The sequence below is a fragment of the Neomonachus schauinslandi genome, chromosome 6, assembly GCF_002201575.2.
Source record: "Neomonachus schauinslandi chromosome 6, ASM220157v2, whole genome shotgun sequence".
NCBI classification, from domain to species: Eukaryota; Metazoa; Chordata; class Mammalia; order Carnivora; family Phocidae; genus Neomonachus; species Neomonachus schauinslandi.
In genome coordinates, this window is record NC_058408.1 from 58,032,660 (window position 1) to 58,053,489 (window position 20,830).

Here is a 20,830-nt window from a genome sequence, read left to right on the forward strand (position 1 = left end):
TGGGATGCAGCCAAGGCAGTCCTAAGAGGAAAGTATATAGCAATACAAGCCTTTCTCAAGAAACAAGAAAGGTCTCAAGTACACAACCTAACCCTACACCTAAAGGAGCTGGAGAAAGAACAGCAAATAAAGCCTAAACCCAGCAGGAGAAGAGAAATAATAAAGATCAGAGCAGAAATCAATGAAATAGAAACTAAAAGAACAGTAGAACAGATCAACAAAACTAGGAGCTGGTTCTTTGAAAGAATTAACAAGATTGATAAACCCCTGGCCAGACTTATCAAAAAGAGAAGAGAAATGACCCAAATCAACAAAATCATGAATGAAAGAGGAGAGATCACAACCAACACCAAAGAAATACAAACAATTATAAGAACATATTATGAGCAACTCTATGCCAGCAAATTAGATAACCTGGAAGAAATGGATGCATTCCTAGAGATGTATCAACTACCAAAACTGAACCAGGATGAAATAGAAAACCTGAACAGACCTATAACCACTAAGGAAATTGAAGCAGTCATCAAAAATCTCCCCCCCAAAAAAAGCCCAGGGCCAGATGGCTTCCCAGGGGAATTCTACCAAACATTTCAAGAAGAATTAATACCTATTCTTCTGAAACTGTTCCAAAAAATAGAAATGGAAGGAAAACTTCCAAACTCATTTTATGAGGCCACCATTACCTTGATCCCAAAACCAGACAAAGACCCCATCAAAAAGGAGAATTACAGACCAATATCTTTGATGAACATGGATGCAAAAATTCTCACCAAAATACTAGCCAATAGGATCCAACAGTACATTAAAAGGATTATTCACCATGACCAAGTGGGATTTATCCCTGGGCTGCAAGGTTGGTTCAACATCCGCAAATCAATCAATGTGATACAATACATTAACAAAAGAAAGAACAAGAATCATATGATCCTCTCAATAGATGCAGAAAAAGCTTTTGACAAAGTACAGCATCCTTTCTTGATCAAAACTCTTCAGAGTATAGGGATAGAGGGTACATACCTCAATATCATAAAAGCCATCTATGAAAAACCTACAGCGAATATCATTCTCAATGGGGAAAAACTGAGAGCTTTCCCCCTAAGGTCAGGAACGCAGCAGGGATGTCCACTATCACCACTGCTATTCAACATAGTATTGGAAGTCCTAGCCACAGCAATCAGACAACAAAAAGAAATCAAAGGCATCCAAATCGGCAAAGAAGAAGTCAAACTCTCACTCTTTGCAGATGATATGATACTTTATGTGGAAAACCCAAAAGACTCCACCCCAAAACTGCTAGAACTCATACAGGAATTCAGTAAAGTGGCAGGTTATAAAATCAATGCACAGAAGTCAGTGGCATTCCTATACACCAACAACAAGACAGAAGAAAGAGAAATTAAGGAGTCGATCCCATTTACAATTGCACCCAAAACCATAAGATACCTAGGAATAAATCTAACCAAAGAGACAAAGGATCTGTACTCAGAAAACTATAAAATACTCATGAAAGAAATTGAGGAAGACACAAAGAAATGGAAAAACATTCCATGCTCATGGATTGGAAGAACAAATATTGTGAAGATGTCAATGCTACCTAGAGCAATCTACACATTCAATGCAATCCCCATCAAAATACCATCCACTTTTTTCAAAGAAATGGAACAAATAATCCTAAAATTTGTATGGAACCAGAAAAGACCCCGCATAGCCAGAGGAATGTTGAAAAAGAAAAGCAAAGCCGGCGGCATCACAATTCCGGACTTCCAGCTCTATTACAAAGCTGTCATCATCAAGACAGCATGGTACTGGCACAAAAACAGACACATAGATCAATGGAACAGAATAGAGAGCCCAGAAATGGACCCTCAACTCTATGGTCAACTCATCTTTGACAAAGCAGGAAAGAATGTCCAATGGAAAAAAGACAGTCTCTTCAACAAATGGTGTTGGGAAAATTGGATAGCCACATGCAGAAGAATGAAACTGGACCATTTCCTTACACCACACACAAAAATAGACTCCAAATGGTTGAAAGACCTCAATGTGAGACAGGAGTCCATCAAAATCCTAAAGGAGAACACGGGCAGCAACCTCTTCGACCTCAGCCGAAGCAACTTCTTCCTAGAAACATCGCCAAAGGCAAGGGAAGCAAGGGCAAAAATGAACTATTGGGACTTCATCAAGATAAAAAGCTTTTGCAAAGCAAAGGAAAGAGTCAACAAAACCAAAAGACAACCGACAGAATGGGAGAAGATATTTGCAAATGACATATCAGATAAAGGGCTAGTATCCAAAATCTATAAAGAACTCATCAAACTCAACACCCAAAGAACAAAGAATCCAATCAAGAAATGGGCAGAAGACATGAACAGACATTTTTCCAAAGAAGACATCCAAATGGCCAACAGACACATGAAAAAGTGCTCAATATCGCTCGGCATCAGGGAAATCCAAATCAAAACCTCAATGAGATACCACCTCACACCAGTCAGAATGGCTAAAATTAACAAGTCAGGAAACGACAGATGTTGGCGGGGATGCGGAGAAAGGGGAACCCTCCTACACTCTTGGTGGGAATGCAAGCTGGTGCAGCCGCTCTGGAAAACAGTATGGAGGTTCCTCAAAAAGTTGAAAATAGAACTACCATATGATCCAGCAATTGCACTACTGGGTATTTACCCCAAAGATACAAAAGTAGGGATCCGAAGGGGTACGTGCACCCCGATGTTTATAGCAGCAATGTCCACAATAGCCAAACTGTGGAAAGAGCCAAGATGTCCATCAACAGATGAATGGATAAAGAAGATGTGGTATATATATATACAATGGAATATTATGCAGCCATCAAAAGGAATGAGATCTTGCCATTTGCAACGACGTGGATGGAACTGGAGGGTATTATGTTGAGTGAAATAAGTCAAACACAGAAAGACATGTATCATATGATCTCACTGATATGAGGAATTCTTAATTGCAGGAAACAAACTGAGGGTTGCTGGAGTGGGGGGTGGGGTGTGAGGGATGGGGTGACTGGGTGATAGACACTGGGGAGGGTATGTGCTCTGGTAAGCGCTGTGAATTGTGCAAGACTGTTGAATCTCAGATCTGTACCTCTGAAACAAATAATGCAATATATGTTAAGGAAAAAAAAAAAGAAGAAGAAGAAGGTAGTGGGAGGGGAAGAATGAATCGGGGGAAATCGGAGGGGTAGACGAACCATGAGAGACGATGGACTCTGAAAAACAAACTGAGGGTTCTAGAGGGGAGGGGGGTGGGAGGATGGGTTAGCCTGGTGGTGGGTATTGAGGAGGGCACATTCTGCATGGAGCACTGGGTGTTATGCACAAACAATGAATCATGGAACACTTCATCTAAAACTAATGATGTAATGTATGGGGATTAACATAAGAATAAAAAAAAAAATTAAAACTCAAAAAAAAAAAAAAAAAAAAGAAGACATTAAGAAATTCCTATAAATCAAAAACGAAATAAGATGACAAATCCAATGGAAAGATTAGGAAAGACATCTGAATAGGCATCTGACAAAAGAATATATCCAAATAACCAATAAACATATGAAGAAATGTACAACATCAGCAGCATCAACAGGGAAAGGCATTTGAAACGATGACACTATATAAGCTGCCAAAATTAGAGATTAATAATACCATCTTCTTTGCTGGCAAAGATGAGCAACAATAGAAACTCTTATATACTACTGGCAGGAATATAAGTTGTTACAATTATTTTGGAAAATTATTTGGTAATATCTCTAAAATAAACAAATATGTGTCCTATGACCAAGCAAGTTTACTTCTAGTATATACCCAAAGAAGTACATGCATTTATGTACTTAGAGTCATGTAAAGGAATGTTCTCCAAATGGGAAATCAAATTTAAAATTTTCATCAACAGTAGAAGAGATCAATCAGTCATGGTACATTCACACAATGGAATGCTATACAGCAATGAAAATGAACAAATTATAGTTGCACCCAGCATGGATGAATTTCACAAATTACTCTAAGTCAGAATGAGGGGGCTTCCGGGATACTTAATGCTTTTATATTTTTTGACCTAGATAGTTGTTACATGAATAGATTTACTTTGTGATAATTTATTAAGCTATATACTTAGGATTTATGTACTTTTCCTACATGCTTTGTACTTCAATTAAAAAAAACAAAGTTTAATGATAGATGGAATAAAGTCAACATACATCTAATCAGAATTCCAGGAGAAAAAAATGGAGAAGGTAAAGAATAACCAAAGACCTATTGATTGCAAACTTCCCACATTTTTCCAAGATGCCAATTTCTCAGACCAAAAACATCAATAAATTCCAAATATGACAAATAAAAAGGAAATCCAAACCTAACTACAATTTGGTGATATTAATGAAGGAAAAAAAAACAGCAAAGAAAAATACAATTAAAAGCAGCCAAGGAAGAGAGACAGATTAACTATAAAGAAACCACAGTTAGACTGATGACTGAGTTCTCAACTTCAACAATAAAGTGAGAACCCAGTAGAATATCATCTGAAATAAAATAACTATCAAACTAGATATCCAGCAAATATCCAGCAAAACTACCTTTGACGAATTGGTATAAAATTCTTCATTTTCTGGAAAGAGATGAAAAGGGAAGAAAGAAATGAAGAAAATAAAAGGATAATAGGAAATGAAAATTGTTTCTATTAACAAGCTCTCACTAAACGAACTGGAAAGAATGTACTTTAGGTACACAATGACCCTATATGGAGAATCTGTGGTGGAAGAGCCAAAGGTATTGGTAAATATGTAGGTAAATCTAAACAAATACTAACTAATGAGACAATGATAATATTTAATTTATGGGAGAAAAGATATAACTAAATTCAGAACAATATAAGCATATAAAATTGGACAAGGGATGAAGAGATTAGAATGTTCTAAGGTGTTTTATTCAGGAGAAGGGTAAAGGTATTTATTGATTTTAGTCTTTGTTAATTCTTCTAAAACATGAATGTCTATCTTCCAAGCAAGTAGCAGAAACAAAACAGACAAAAAGCAAAATCTTCAAGCAATTTTAAAGGAAGGCAAAAAGACCAGGGGAGATGTATAGAGGAAATTTAAAAAAAAAAAAAAAAACAAACAGCAAACAGTAAGATAAATGAATAGATCCAAATATATCATTACTCACAATAAATATAAATTGACTAAAATCTCCAGTTCAAAGCCAAAATTGTGAAAATGGATGAGAAAATAAAATGCAGCTATATATTGTTTTTGTAAGTACACACCAAAACATGAGGTTACCAGAGAAATGAAACGCAAATCATAGACAAAGATACACCAGGTTAACACAAATAATGGGGAACCGATGAATGATTTGATGCAAAGAAATGACATGAAAAGATTTTAAAAGAATATTCCGAAGAGTAAGCAATTTTTCTGAACCAAGTTAAGTAGTATAATTGAGTCTTAAATTCATTTCACCTCATTTAATTCAACTCAGGGCTTGCGCTTATTAATGTCCTTTAGGAATCTGATTCTTTTGTCTAGTGTACTAGCGTTCTTCCTGCTTTCCATTTGATAAGCATGTCATCAATGACTTTTATAAGACGGTGATAAAGTGTTTAAGAGGTTAAAGCCTAGTATACAGGCTTGTAGCACAGTAACAGAAGTATTTTTAAAGGCTGACATCTGTTTGCAATTACAAATCCTATTACTATTATATTTTATTTCTTAATTTTATTCACAAGCCTATCAAGATAACAGTTTCTCAAGTACTTTACTGAAATCTAGATAGTGTGTCGATAATTTCTCTGCCTACATATGCATGAGAGTGTACATACACAAATCTACACATACATACTTATATAAAAACACACTTACATATATATGTGTGTGTGTATATATATATAAAATCATAGTAATACTGTACCTCATAGGTAGTTCCATAATGGCACGTAAATTGGCATTGTCTGTTGGTTTCTGCATCTTGCTCAACATTAGTATAAAATATTACTCCATCCCCAGAGCAGGATACAATCTGCTTATCATTCGTGCATGGTAAGAACTTTGCACTAAATATATTTGCTCGGTGCCCTGAACGAATTGTCGTCAAAACCTAAAACACAGACAAAGTTGTTCTTGGTAATTTATTATTTCCTAGAAAGAAACATTCACATTTAATATAATCATAGCCAGGAATAAATTCTCATTAACATTCTTATTATCTCAATAAAAAATTATCATTTGATTCCAAATTAATATAATTTTTAAAAAATCAGAATCTCACATATTTTCTTTTCTCTATGAGATGTGAAGAAGAGTAAGTACCATCAATAGGAACAGTGCTGTGAAAATTAAATATACATATTTCCACCTATTTGGTATATCTGACTCATTCATAAGATCTCAGTAAATAACAAAGGACTATTATATATAGGGGGAGAGAGAAATAGAGACAAAGAAGATGATTTTCATTATCTTAAAAGTATTTTCCTGTATTTCTCAGGTAATCAACTTTAAACAAGTTACTTTTAAGATTGGAGAGTAGGTACAGGGGCATGGAGAAAGAAATTACTATCCTGACCTACCTTTTTTTTTTTAAGATTTGATTTATCTGAGAGAGAGAGTGAGTGTAAGCGAGAGAACACAAGCAGGGGTAGTGGCAGAAGGAGAGGGAGAAGCAGGCTCTCCAGTGAGCAGGGAGCCCAATGTGAGGCTCGATCCCAGGACCCTGAGATTATGACCTGAGCCAAAAGTAGCCACGTAACCGGCTGAGCCACCCAGGCGCCCCTCTGACTGACTTTTGAAACTGTTTACTAGATGATTTTTAGTTATTCCCTTCCAGGATAAAAAAATAAAAATAAAGTGAATTTAATGAATCATGAAATGGTAAGATGAAACTACAGGAGAAGTCCCAACATCTCCTTCCTTAATTATGTTTCAAGACTGTGGGGCACCTGGGTGGCTCAGTCAGCTAAGCATCTGACTTCCACTCAGGTCATGATCTCAAGGTCCTGGGATCGAGCCCTGCATTGGGCTCCCTGATCAGGGGAAGTCTGCTTCTCCCTCTCCCTCTGCCACTACCCCCTGCTTGTGCTCTCTTGCTTGTGCTCTCTCTCAAATAAATAAAATCTTTAAAAATAAAGACTAGAATTCCTGCGACAGAAATAAAGTTTAAAATAAATATGTAAATATTTGCAATATATAGTGAAGATAAAGAACAAATTTCCCTAATAGTGCTTAAAAATTGACAGAAAGAAACTTAACAAAACCTGGGTTTTTTAATTGAATGGGCAAAAGATCTGAAAACATAGTCCACAAAAAGATATACAAAGGACCTTTAAGAATGTGAGAAAATACCCAACTTTGTTGATAAGGGAAATGCAAATTGAAGCTACAGTAAGAAACTAATTCTCACTTTTCAGATTGGCCAAAATTCAAGTTCGACAACACACTAAGTAAGTGATCCTACGGGGAAACAGGCTCTTTACCATTTCTGGTGGGAGAACTAGATGGTACAAGACTAATGGAGAGGAATTTAGCCGTACTCCACAAAATCACACACACATTTATCCATTGACCAGACAAGTCTATTTCTAGGAATTTACCCTTAAGATACACCTCCAACAATACAAGAAAAAATGCACAAAATTATTTAATGAGCTATTCATAACAGCAAAGCACAGGAGACTTATTGAATAAATTACGGTACATCCCCACAATGTATGTACAATGAGAATTTAATGCAGTGGGAATCTGGTGTGCTTTAAAAAATGTGCTCAAAAAAAAAAAAAAAAAAAAACGTCAAAACATAGACAAAGTTGGCTTTAAATGTCCCACCGAACAACTGGGATAATCTAAACATCAAAAAGTATTATCAGTAATAGACTATAATATATTGAATTAAAAAAATCTATTAATCCCGAAGTGATTTTTTCACAAAGGTGGTAGGGACAAAGGAAATGCTCTTATTTACAAAGTAATGTCAATTAATAAGTATAAAAGGAATGACAATTAAAAATCACTATTTTGTAACTACATTTTAACAACTGGTTAAGGCAAGAAACAACACTGAAACCAATGTAAGAAAGATTGTTATGAAAGAGAATATTCACACAATCTCAACATACCACTTCACAAACAGCTTATTAATTGTAAAGGGTAAACATACCTACACAATGAAGAGATCAAACTTAACATTACCAATAAGGGGACAAACTAATATCATGTACCACAATGTCACCTGTGGAGAATTCTTAGCTAAAATGTTTTTAATTTTAATCTATTCATGAAGAAACAATCAGACAAACCCAAATTGAGAAACATTCTATATAACAATTGTTCTTCTATATTAATGTAACAGTAAAACAACTAATATATTAATATCATGAAAGACCAAAAAGTTGAATGAACTATCCTAAAAGAGACTAAGGAAATATGACAACTACATGAAATGATGGATGGAGCTTGGATTGAAAGAGGCATGGCAGTGACAAAGAACCCTACAAACAAACGAGAAAACCTGAATATAGACCATATATGTATACATGTGCATGTATTATGTGTGTACGTCGTCAAATAGAAAATCACATATATAATAGCATATAGTTGACTCTCATCGTTCCTGATAAGTCACTGCCAACACTGAACTAACAAGTACTGAATTACTGCTCCTAGGGAAATAAGTGGTTAGGTTCCTTTGACCCTCTTGCCACAACATTTTCCTCAGTCAGTCAATACACAGCATTGTTTTATAATGTTTCTGTTTAAAGACCTTATTTAATATATACTGTTGCTTCATTAACATTGAACTCATGGCCAAGAGCATTATAATGCATGCCTAAATGAAGCTTATCTAACATTTTTTCTCCATAAGAAACATCCCAGGCTTCTTGTGCTTAGGAACACGAGATAGTATTTCAGCATGATACCTGGGGACATTTTAAACTGTGAAATCATCAATAAAAAGCACAAAAATGCAAAAATGCAACACGAAATATACCACGAAAAAGATACAGTATGTTTACAGTATGAGAGCTGAAATAATTCTCAATTCTTTTGTCACTCTGCTCATGTGCATGGCCATGAATGACCAGGAAGGCACTGGAAGTATTGACTTGGGGGTTAAAAGTAAATTTCAATGAGTAGGCAAATTTGCAAATATGAAATCCACAAGTAATGAGGATCAACTCCATATTCAATATTATGTATTTTTAAAAATAGAATAATGTTCTTGTTCTTAGTAGATATATGCCAAAGCATTCATGAATGAAGTGCATGATACCTCCAACTTGGGCTCAGTTGCTTAAAAAAAAATCTATTTGTGGATGTTCATTGTATTATTTTTTTCAATTTTTCCAAAAGTTTTTAAATATTAAAACAAAGTTAGGAAAATATATTTCAACTTTATTTTGGGTTTGGTTTTAAGTATTTATTATATAATACTAACTGCCAAATTCTTATCAGAGACTACCATACCAAATCATAACATAAATCTGGAATGAATATTAGCAGCTATTTACCTTGACCACTTTGAATATTTAAGTCACTTCATTTTATTTAAGAACTAGGTTAGAGGGTTATAGCCAAAATAAGGATTTGCTAAGTACCATAAATTGTTCCACAGTAAGTCTTACACATATAATGCACATATAATTAGGGTCAAATAAAAAAGAGAGGGTGTCTTTTGCACCTGCATCAACCAAAGCCAATGGAGAATAAAATCGTAAATATTTTAAAATCTTTCATTCCTCTCTTCAAGTGTAAGACACTAAGATCTGGAAGACTAAGGTATAAAAAAAACACAGAGAATAATTAACGTAAAGCCTTTAATAGATATCATAACCTTTAACTCTGTCAGGTATTTTAGCATGGTTTACCAAGTAGCTAACTATATAAAAGTCACTGCTTACAGTGTATGTATTAGTTTCTTCATCCGATAGGCCTTTGGCTTTGCTTTAGTCACATTCAGCAGACATTATTCTTAACAGTTCATGATTTATCTCCATTTAACAGGATTATGCATAGCTTCAGAAACAAAAGCACTCGGTACATTAATATGTGTACTGACATATGACATATTAGTCACAAATTGAGATGGATTTCTTTCTTAAAGTAATCAAGATTTATTTTTTTTAAAAGATTTTATTTATTTATTTGACAGAGAGAGATACAACGAGAGAGGGAACACAAATCTGACATGCATTATGTTTGAATGTTAAGGGAATCATGATAAATGAAATAGTAACAAAAAGACAAATGTTGTATAAAGGCTTATATATCTAGAGTAGTCAAATTCATAGAGACAAAAAGTAGAATGGTGGTTGCCAAGGGATGGGAGGAGAGAAGAAAAAGGAGTTACAGAGTTTCAGTTTTCCAAGATGAAAATAGTTCTATAGCTGGATGTGGTGATAGTATCAACAATGTGAATATACTTAATGTCACTGAAAAGAAATATTAAAAATTATTAAGACAGTTAATTTTATGTTATGTGTATTTTACTACAGTTTTTTTTTTTTTAAAGAGTGAAGCTCTGTATCTTTTTAAAAAAAAGATTATTCCTTTGGTGTCTAGTCAACTGTTATGAATACCGTAAGCATTAAAATTCTGATAGTGATGGTCAAAAAAAAAAAAATTCTACATACACATCATTCCAGGAAATTTCCTCTACTGTAAGGAAAACGTTATGCTAGTACAATATAATGATTTATAAGAAATATTTCTTTGGTCATCCAGATGACCAAAATATATTTCTCATATATATGGTCTTCGTCAATAGTTTTTGAAAATGCTTCAGAGATATAAAGGTGAAATTGGTGTCTTGTTATTAATAAAGGTGACTTTTGGACCCCACCAAAGGGTGGGGACTGGTTGCCAAAAGGAGCAATCATGAGATTTGAGAGCTGGAACTCAGGTGGGGAGAGGGGCTGGAGGCTGAATCAGTCAGTGACCAATGACTTAGTCAATCAAGACTGCATAATGAAGCCTCCATAAAAACCCAAAACCCATGACCTGTCTTTTAATCAAAGATACCTTCAATATGAACCTCATTCAGGTTGAAGGACCACAAACATTTATTTAAATATCTTAACTGTTTAAATGTGGAAAAATAAGAAATATGTGAATAATTTATTCTGTAAGATTGCTACTATTAAATAACAGTTTGGGGGCGCCTGGGTGGCTCAGTTGGTTAAGCGACTGCCTTCGGCTCAGGTCATGATCCTGGAGTCCCTGGATCGAGTCCCGCATCGGGCTCCCTGCTCAGCAGGGAGTCTGCTTCTCCCTCTGACCCTCCCCCCTCTCATGTGCTCTCTCTCATTCTCTCTCTCAAATAAATAAATAAAATCTTTTAAAAAATAAATAAATAAATAAATAAATAAATAAATAACAGTTTGGTCTGCCAATCTACCGAGTTCTCACTGATATAAAAATAAGTGTATAGTTTCTCCATATACAGAGAAGAGTCAATAAATATCAGAACATAATCCTAATTACATAATCCTAAAACTCAAATGGTTATGCCAGCTTATGGTATTAGATATCAGGAAGCATTTCACTAGAGCCTAGATACTATTTTTGCAAACTGATAAAATTATATTTCTTAAGCCACTTGGCTGAAGAGTAGATTTTATGAGCATGAAAGAAAAAAAATCACATTTGCTTTTTTCCCCCAAAGAATGCTTTACTGAGATAATGTTACTTTTGGGAATTTTACCCACGTAGATAAAATGAAGCATATTTAAATCTGCTACAGTCAAAAGCTGGGTGAAATCTATGTTTTCCTAAGAAGATTAAGGGATAGGCATGTAATAACTCCCAAATTACATAACCACCTTGAGCAAAATAAGGATATTCTATTACAAATACCCATTCCATAATTATTTACAATTTCTTAATTTCTAGCTTAATTTTTCTCATTGAATTACAGATTTTTTTTAAAGCCACTTTACCTTTCTGCTGTAAGGATTACTAATTACTAACTTGGTGTCATCTGAGCCAGATAAAATATATTCTCCAGTCTCATTCCAACAGATTGTATTAACCTGAAAAGAAAGCAAAAAATAAATTTAAGTAAACTGGACATATAAACAAGTATGCCATCTTTCAGTTAACTGATGATTCAAAATATGTATCATGACTAAATTGTGTCTATGGTAAGGAGTGTTTACCAGTTAACCTATCGAAAATACATACTGCCATTTAGCAAACACAATAAATATTCTGTAAACTCACAATGAAATGTCTGAGTCATTACGTTTTATTGTTTAAATTCACTTTAATTAATTCATTTTATACCCAGAGACATAAAACAAGGCCACCTAAAAAAAAAAAAAATTAAAAGAACTTACTACAGAGCTATAGTAATCAAGGCTGTATGGTACGGTCATGATCACTGACATATAAATCAATGGAATGGAATTCAGAGTCCAGAAATAAACCCTTACATTTATATTCAAGTAATTTTTGACAAGGGATCCAAGACCTTTCAAAGGAGAAAGGTATTTTTTCAACAAATGGTGCTGGGACAACGGGATATACCCAAGAAAGGAATACCATGTACAAAAATGAACTGAAAATGATCAAAAATCTAAATGTAAGTGCCCAAACTATAAAACTCTTAGAAGGAAACATAGGTATCAATCTTTACAAAAATTAAAACTAAATGAATTACCACTTCACACCCATTAGGATGGCTATAATAATTAAAAAAAAAAAAAAACAACAACAACAGAAAATAGTAAGAGTTAGCTAGGGTATCAAAAAATTGGGACCCTAATACACTGCTGATAGGAATGCAAAATTGTGTCACTATTTAGACAGTTTGGCAGTTCCTCAAAAACTGAAACAGAGTTACCCTATGACCCAGCAATTCCACAATAAGGGATATATCCAAGAGAACTAAAAACATGTACCAAACAAAAACTTGTACACAAAAACCCATAGCTGCATTATTCCTAAGAGCTAAAAGTGAAAGCAATCCCAACATTTACCAACTAATGTATGGATAAACAAAATGTGACTATCCATTTGCTCATAACAAAAGATCCATAAAATGAAGTATTATTCAGCCATAAAATGAAATCATGATACATGCTGCAACACGTAAATACTTTGAAGACATTCTGCTGAGTGAATGAAGCCAGTCTGAAAGGCCATATATTATGATTCCATGTATTTTAAAAGTCTAGACTAGGCGTATCTGTAGAGACAGAAGGCAGATTAGTGACTGCCAACAGCTTGGTAGAGGGGGAATGGGAGTGAATGATGATAACTGGTATGGACTTTTTTTTTCCAGATGGTGAAAATATACTGGAACTAGACAGTGGTGATCACCGTACAGCTTTAAGAATATACTAAAAAAAACAGTGAACTGCATACTTAAAATGGGTAAGTTTTATGGTATATGAACTGTATCTAAATTAAAAAGAAAAACAGACTTCCACTTTCAGTCGACAGAGTAACATGGACCAGATTTACTATCATATCTGAAACAACTAAAAAACAGCAGAATACACACTCTTTTTTTTAAGATTTTATTTATTTATTTAGAGAGCGCAAGCATGCGTGCACAAGGAGGGGAGGGGCAGGAGAAAGGGAGAAGAGAGAATCTCAAGCAGACTTCATGCCTGACGTGCAGCTCGATCTTACAACCCCAAGATCATGACCTGAGCCAAAATCAAGAGTCGGACGGTTAACCAACTGAGCCACCCAGGTGCCCTAAATACACATTCTTTTTAAGCACACAAAAAATATTTACCAATATAGAAAATATTTATGGGCCATAAAACAAATCTCAATATTTTTAAAAGATTTCAACTAATACAGAGTATGTTCTCTGACCAAAATGGAATTAAGTGAAAATCATTAACACAAAGAAATATTTGGAAACTACAAAATAACAAATATCCAAAAAAGAAATTACCCAGTAAATTAGAAAGTATTTTGAACTGAATGAAAATGAAAGCACAACATAACCCAATTTATGGGTTGCAGCTAACTCTGAACTTGGAAGGAAACTTCTAGCACTAAAATACCTATTTTAGAAAAGATAAAGGTCTCATTATCAATGACCTCAGCTTCCAATCAAAAAAATTATAAGAACAAATGAAACCCTAAGTCAGCAGAAGACTGGAAATAATGAATATCAGATCAGAAATCAATGAAACAACAGAAAACAGAAAAATAGTGGGGAAAAAAGTACACACACAAAAACACTAGAAGTTGGTTCTTTGACAAGACAATAGAATTAATGAACATGTATAGCCCAACTAATCAAGAAAAAAAAAGGGGACGGGGAATATATACTACCAATATGAGGAATGAGAAAGATGACATCAATCACTACTACACATTCTACAATACCTAAACATTAAGGAAATACTACAGTCAACTTTATGCCAATAATTCAACAACGTGGATGAAACTGACAAAATCCCTGAAACACACATGCTAAACAAAATTTGCTCAATACATAGTCTATTTTTATTAAGGGACTGCAGTTAAAGTTTTCCACAAAGAAAATTCCAGGCCCAGATGGCTTTACTGGTGAATTCTGCCAAACATTTTAAAAAAAATAAATAATGAGAATTCTGTACCATGTCTTCAGAAAATTAGAGACAATATAAATACTGGAACGAACAAATAAATACTGGAACTAACTAACAAGTTAGGAAGATTGTGAGATATGGATGAACATGCAAAATTAGACAGGACAGAGAATTAAAACCACAACATGATATCACTAGATATCTACTAGAATGTCTATAAACTTTTTTTTTTTAAGATTTTATTTATTTATTTGACAGAGAAAGACACAGCGAGAGAGAGGGAACACAAACGGGGAGTGGGAGAGGGAGAAGCAGACTCCCTGCCGAGCAGGGAGCCCGATGCAGGACTCGATCCGGGGACTCCAGGATCATGACCTGAGCTGAAGGCAGTCGCTTAACCAACTGAGCCACCCAGGCGCCCTGTCTATAAACATTTTTTACACTTGATCTTAGCCAAAAGGCAGAGAAGCAATCTCTAAACATTTTTCTAAATTATTATATCAGATCTAAAGGGAGAAACAAACAACAAAAACAATAGTAGCAGACTTCAATACCCCATTTTCAACAATGGATAAATCATACAGACAGAAGATCAGTAAGAAAACATTAAATTGAACTATACTTTAGATCAAGATTTAGACACATACAGAACAGTCCATCAAACAGCAGCAGACATACTTTCCTCAAGTGCACACTGAACATTCTCCAGGATAAATCATGATAGATCACAAAACAAATATTAACAAATTTTAAAAGAATTAAATCATACCAAGTATCTTTCTGACCACAATGGTATAAGACTAGAAATTAACAGCAAGAAAACTGGAAATTTCACCAACATGTGGAAATTAAATAACATACTCTTGGACAGTCAGTGGGTCCAAGAAGAAATAAAAAAAATCTTGAAATAAATGAAAATAGAAATAAAACATATGGGAAGCAACAAAAGCAGTTATAAGCAGGAATTTTATAGCAATAAATGCCTACACTGAGAAAAAAGAAAGATCACGAATAAGCAACAGAACTTAACATATTAACGAAAGAGAAAAACAAACTAAGGCCAAAATTAGCAAAAGAAAGGAGACAACAAAGATCAGAGCAGAAATAAATGAAAAAGAGTAGGAAAACAATACAAAAGATCAATGAAACTAAAAGTTGGTTTTTTGAAAAGATTAAATTGACAAACCTTTAGCTAGATTACCAAGGAAAAAAAACAAGACCCAGGGCGCCTGGGTGGCTCAGTTGGTTAAGCGACTGCCTTCGGCTCAGGTCATGATCCTGGAGTCCCTGGATCGAGTCCCGCATCGGGCTCCCTGCTCAGCAAGGAGCCTGCTTCTCCCTCTAACCCTCCCCCCTCTCATGTACTCTCTCTCTCTCATTCTCGCTCTCTCAAATAAATAAATAAATCTTTAAAAAAAAAAAAAAAAAAAAACAAGACCCAAATAATAAAAATTATAAATGAAAGAGAAGATATGACAATTGATAACACAGAAATACAAAGGATTATAAGAGAATACACTGAACAGTTATACACCAATAAATTAGACAACCTACTATAAACATATAATCTACCACGACTAAATCACACACAGAAATCTGAATAGGTCAAAAACAAGTGATTTTTTTTGTTTGTTTCTGGAGGCTGAATCAGTAATTAAAAACCATTAAAAAACAACCCAAAAAGCCCAGGATTAGATGGCTTTAGGGGCTTTAACTATTTACCAAACATTTAAAGAAGAATAAACACCAATCCTTCTTAAGCTCTCCAAAAAACTGAAGAGGATGGTACATGCCCAAACTCGTTTTCTGAAGTGAGCATTATGCTGACACCAGAGTCAGATAAGGTATTACAAGAAAAGAAAACTACATGCCAATATTCCTGATGAATATAGATATAAATATTCTCAACAAAATACCAGCAAATCGAATTCAACAGCACATTAAAAGGATCATACACCATAACCAAGTGGAATGTATCCCTAAGATACAAGGATGGTTCAGTATACACAAATCAGTAAATGTGATATTCCACATTAATATAATGAATGATAAAAAATCATATGATCATCTCAATATATGCAGAAAAAGCATCTGATGAAATTCAACATCTTTCATGATAAAAATCCTCAACAGACTGAATACAGAAGGAACATATCTCACTGTTAATAAAGGTCATATATGACAAGCCCACAGCTAACATTATACTCAATGGTGAAAGGTTGAAAGCTTTTCCTCTAAAATCAGGAACAGGAAAAGAGTAATGACTCTCATCTCTTTTATTTAACATAGTATTAGAGTCCTGTCCAGAACAATTAGGCAAAAAAAGGAATAAAAGACATCCAAATTGGAAATGATGAAGTAAAACTGTCTCTGTTTGCAGATGACATGAATACATAGAACACCCTGGAGATGCCACCAAAAAACTGTTGGCACTAATAAATTAATTTACTAGTTTCAAGATATACAATATACAAGATATAGAATCAACAAACAAATATCAGTTGCATGTCATGTCTACATACTAACAAACTATATGATGCTGAGTTATAATAACATCTAAAACAATAAAATACTTAGGGATAAATTTAACAAAGAGGTGAAAGATCTGTGCACTGAGGTCTACACACTACTGATTAAAGACAATGAAGAAAACACAAATAAATAGAAAGATATGGCAAGTTCGTGTATTAGAAGGCTTAATATCATTAAAATGTCCACACTACCCAAAGCCATCTATGGACTTAAGGCAATCCCTATCAAAATTCCAATGGCATTTTTCACAGAAAACAAAATAAAACAAAACAAAAAAAACACTAAAGTCTGTATGTAACCAAAGAAGACCCCAAATAGCCAAAGGAATCTTGAGAAAGAAAAACAAATCTGGAGGCATCACACTTCCTGACTTAAACTGTATTACAAATTTACAGTAGTCAAAAACAGTATGATATTGGCGTAAAAACAGACACACAGACCAATGGAACAGAGTACAGAACCCAAAAAATAACCCATACATATATGGTCAATTAATTTACAACAAAGGAGCCAAGAATACTCAGTGGGGAAAGCACAATCTTTTCAATAACTGGTGTTGGGAAAACTGGATGTTCACAGGCAAAATAAAATAAAATTAACTTGAAATGGATTAAGTATTAAACATAAGACCTGAAACCATAAAACTCTAGAAGAAAACAAAGTGAAAAACTCCTTGACCTTGGTCTTGGCAGTGATTTTTTTTTGATATGACAACAAAAGCACAAAAATCAAATTCAGAAGCTTCTGCACAGCAACAGAAACCAATAAAATGAAGAGGAAACCTACAGAATGGGAGAAAATATATGCAAACTATATATTTGATAAGGGGTTAATATACAAAATATACAAAGAGCTCATATAACTCAGTAACAAGAAAAAAAAACCCCACAAATAACCTGATTTAAAAAGGGGCAAAGGACCTACATAGACATTTTCCAAAAGTATACGTAGCCAAAAATACATGAAAAGACTCTCAACATCACTAATCACGAGGGAAAGGCAAATCAAAACCATAGTGAAACATCATTTCACACCTACTAGAATGGCTATTATCAAAATAGACAAGAGAACAGGTGCTGGTGAGGATGTGGGGAAAAGGAAGCATCTGTGCACTCTAGTGGGGCTGTAAATTGGTGCAGCCCCTGTGGAAAACAGTAGGGAGATTTCTCAAAAAATTCAGCATAAAACTATCATATGATCCAGCAATCCTATTCTGAGTGCATAACTGAAAGAAATGAAATTGCTATCGTGAAGAAATACCTGTACCTCCCATGTTCACTGCAGTATTATTCACAATAGCCAAGACATGGAAAGAACCTAAGTGTTTATCTATGAACCAATGGACAAAGAAAATGTGGTATATATATATATGAGATGGAATATTAGCCATATAAAAGAAGGAAATCCTGTCATTTGCAACAACATGGATGAACCCTTAGGGCCAGACAGAGAATGACAAATACTGTCTGATATCACTTATATGTGGAATCCAAAAATACCCAATTGGTAGAAACAGATAGTAGACTGGTTGGTGGTCGCCAGCAGCTGGGAAATGAGCTTTGAAAAACTACAAACTTCCAGTTATAAGATGAGTTCTGGGGATCTAATGTACAGATCTAATGGGGATTTAATGTATGAGATGAAAAAGTTCTGGGGATACAATGTGCAGCATGGGTGGTGGTTATAGTTAACAATACTATGTTGTATACTCGAAAGATGCTAAGAGAGTGAATCTTAAATGTTCTCACCACTGCCAGCACAACAAAACTAATTACATGAGGTGATGTATGTGTTAACTAACCCTATTGTGGTAATCATTTCACAACATATCTGAGTATCAAATCACTACATTGTACACCTTAAACTTACACAATGCTATAGGTAAATAATATCTCAAGGAAGATGGAAAAACATAGAAAGATATCCAAAAAACTAAAACAAGTGGTTGTACATATTAGGGAGCAGAAAGGAATGGGAGAGACAGAAAGAAGGGTGGGAGCCACTTTTTATATACTTTTAAAAATAATTTATTTTTATAACATGAGAAAGTATTATCTATTTTTAAAATTAAATGCAAGATAAAAATAAGGACAACATGTTTTAAAAATAGTGTGAAGGCAAAAAAAAATATGCTTAAGCTTCTAAGAAGTTTACTTTTCACTCATCCTTAGAAAAATATTTTGAGAATATACTCAGTAAAATCTGAAAGTAAATTTAAAAATGAGAAGACACAGAATCCAGAGCTTATGAAAACTTGAGAATATCATAAAGGCAACTGTCCATTATGGAAGAATCCATTTGAAATTAATACTAGAAAATTCTCCTTTGGGTAGGGAGAAAGATGTGACCTTAGATCCTTAAAGACACAAAATCTAACACATAACACACATTTTGCCTCTTCAATCATAAGTGCCACATATGTACTAGGTACTTCTCCTGACACTAGATGAAGTAAATAAATTTCTAAAGATATTTTTTTGGCCCAGTGTTCTGGGCAGGTATATATACTATGAACAAATAAATAAATGTGTTTGTATAATTATAATGTCAGATAGTGATATGCACTGTGAAGGAAAAAAAAACAAGAAAGAAAGATACTGATCAGGATGGGGAGTTACTTAACTAGTGTGGATAGGGCAAGCTTCTCTGACAGGTAACACTGAGAGCTAAATGAAATGAGGAGGTGAGCTTTACAAATATATGGGGCAAGAGAGTTCTCAGTAGAAGGCGTAAAATATATAAGGCAGAGGTGTACTTGGTGTATTTAAGGAACAGCGAAGAGATGAGTGTGACTGGAACAAATAAGTATAACAGCGAACATAGTAAGGGGTGAAACTGGAGAAGAAGGAAAGTGCCAAACGCCATAGGGCTGGAAGCAACAGGTCTTTGGGTTTACTCGAAGTAAGCTAGAAACCCACTGGAGAGTTTTGAGCAATTGAGTATTACAAACAGATGATATGTCACATAGTTTTCTTTATAAATTTTCTATCCATCTGCTCCTTATTTTGAAGAGTTTAACAAAAGCCAAGAAAAGTACATATACATATAAGACTTAATAGCACTGTTTACTAAACTTTGACTTTTACAATACATAGACAAATTACAGAAGATGACCAGGACTACAGAATAAAGGGTACATGTAACTGACACTGACAATATAAAAGCATATGAGCTGACGGAGGTGGGAAATAGAAAAAGGTGGAGGGAAAAGGGCGCCTGGCTGGCTCAGTCAGTAGAGCATGTGACTCTTGATCTTGGGGTTGTTGAGTTCCAGCCTCACGATGGGTAGACAGATTACTTAAAAATAAAAATCTTAAAAAAAAAAAAAAAGGTGGAAGTAAGGATGAAAGAATTAAATGTCTCTTTTACAGAACGAAGATTCAAAAGATATTGTCTCTAAATGGCAGAAAGACAAAAGGATGTTTTTGTATGTTGTTTAAAGTTCAAGTGACCAGCGCAGACTAAGAACAGTAATATAAAAATTCTGAGAAGCCTACATCTTAGAAAGTAGGAGTTGTATAAGTAGGCTAAATCCTCCACTATCATAGCAGGAACTCAACAGACAATGTTCAAAGTTGCCAATTCAAAAAAGATCAACATAAGAATATTACACAGACTTAGACAAAGCAGGAAAAAATATCCAATGGAAAAAAGGCAGTCTCTTCAACAAACCGTGTTGGGAAAATTAAACAGCCACATATAGAAGAATGAAACTGGACCATTTTCTTACACCATACATAAAAATAAACTCAAA

General features: G+C 34.4%; 1 protein-coding gene across 1 annotated transcript in view; it reads right to left on the minus strand.

Moving 5' to 3' along the window:
- Window positions 1-20,830, minus strand: part of DCAF6 (DDB1 and CUL4 associated factor 6) — a 130,323-nt gene that overhangs the window by 93,985 nt on the left and 15,508 nt on the right. The window contains exons 2-5 of the mRNA XM_044916197.1: window positions 14,306-14,359; window positions 12,852-12,958; window positions 11,947-12,039; window positions 5,928-6,113 (exon numbers count right to left, since the gene is read on the minus strand). Coding sequence (XP_044772132.1) covers window positions 5,928-6,113; window positions 11,947-12,039; window positions 12,852-12,958; window positions 14,306-14,359 — 440 coding nt within the window. The remainder of the gene's footprint in view (window positions 1-5,927; window positions 6,114-11,946; window positions 12,040-12,851; window positions 12,959-14,305; window positions 14,360-20,830) is intronic.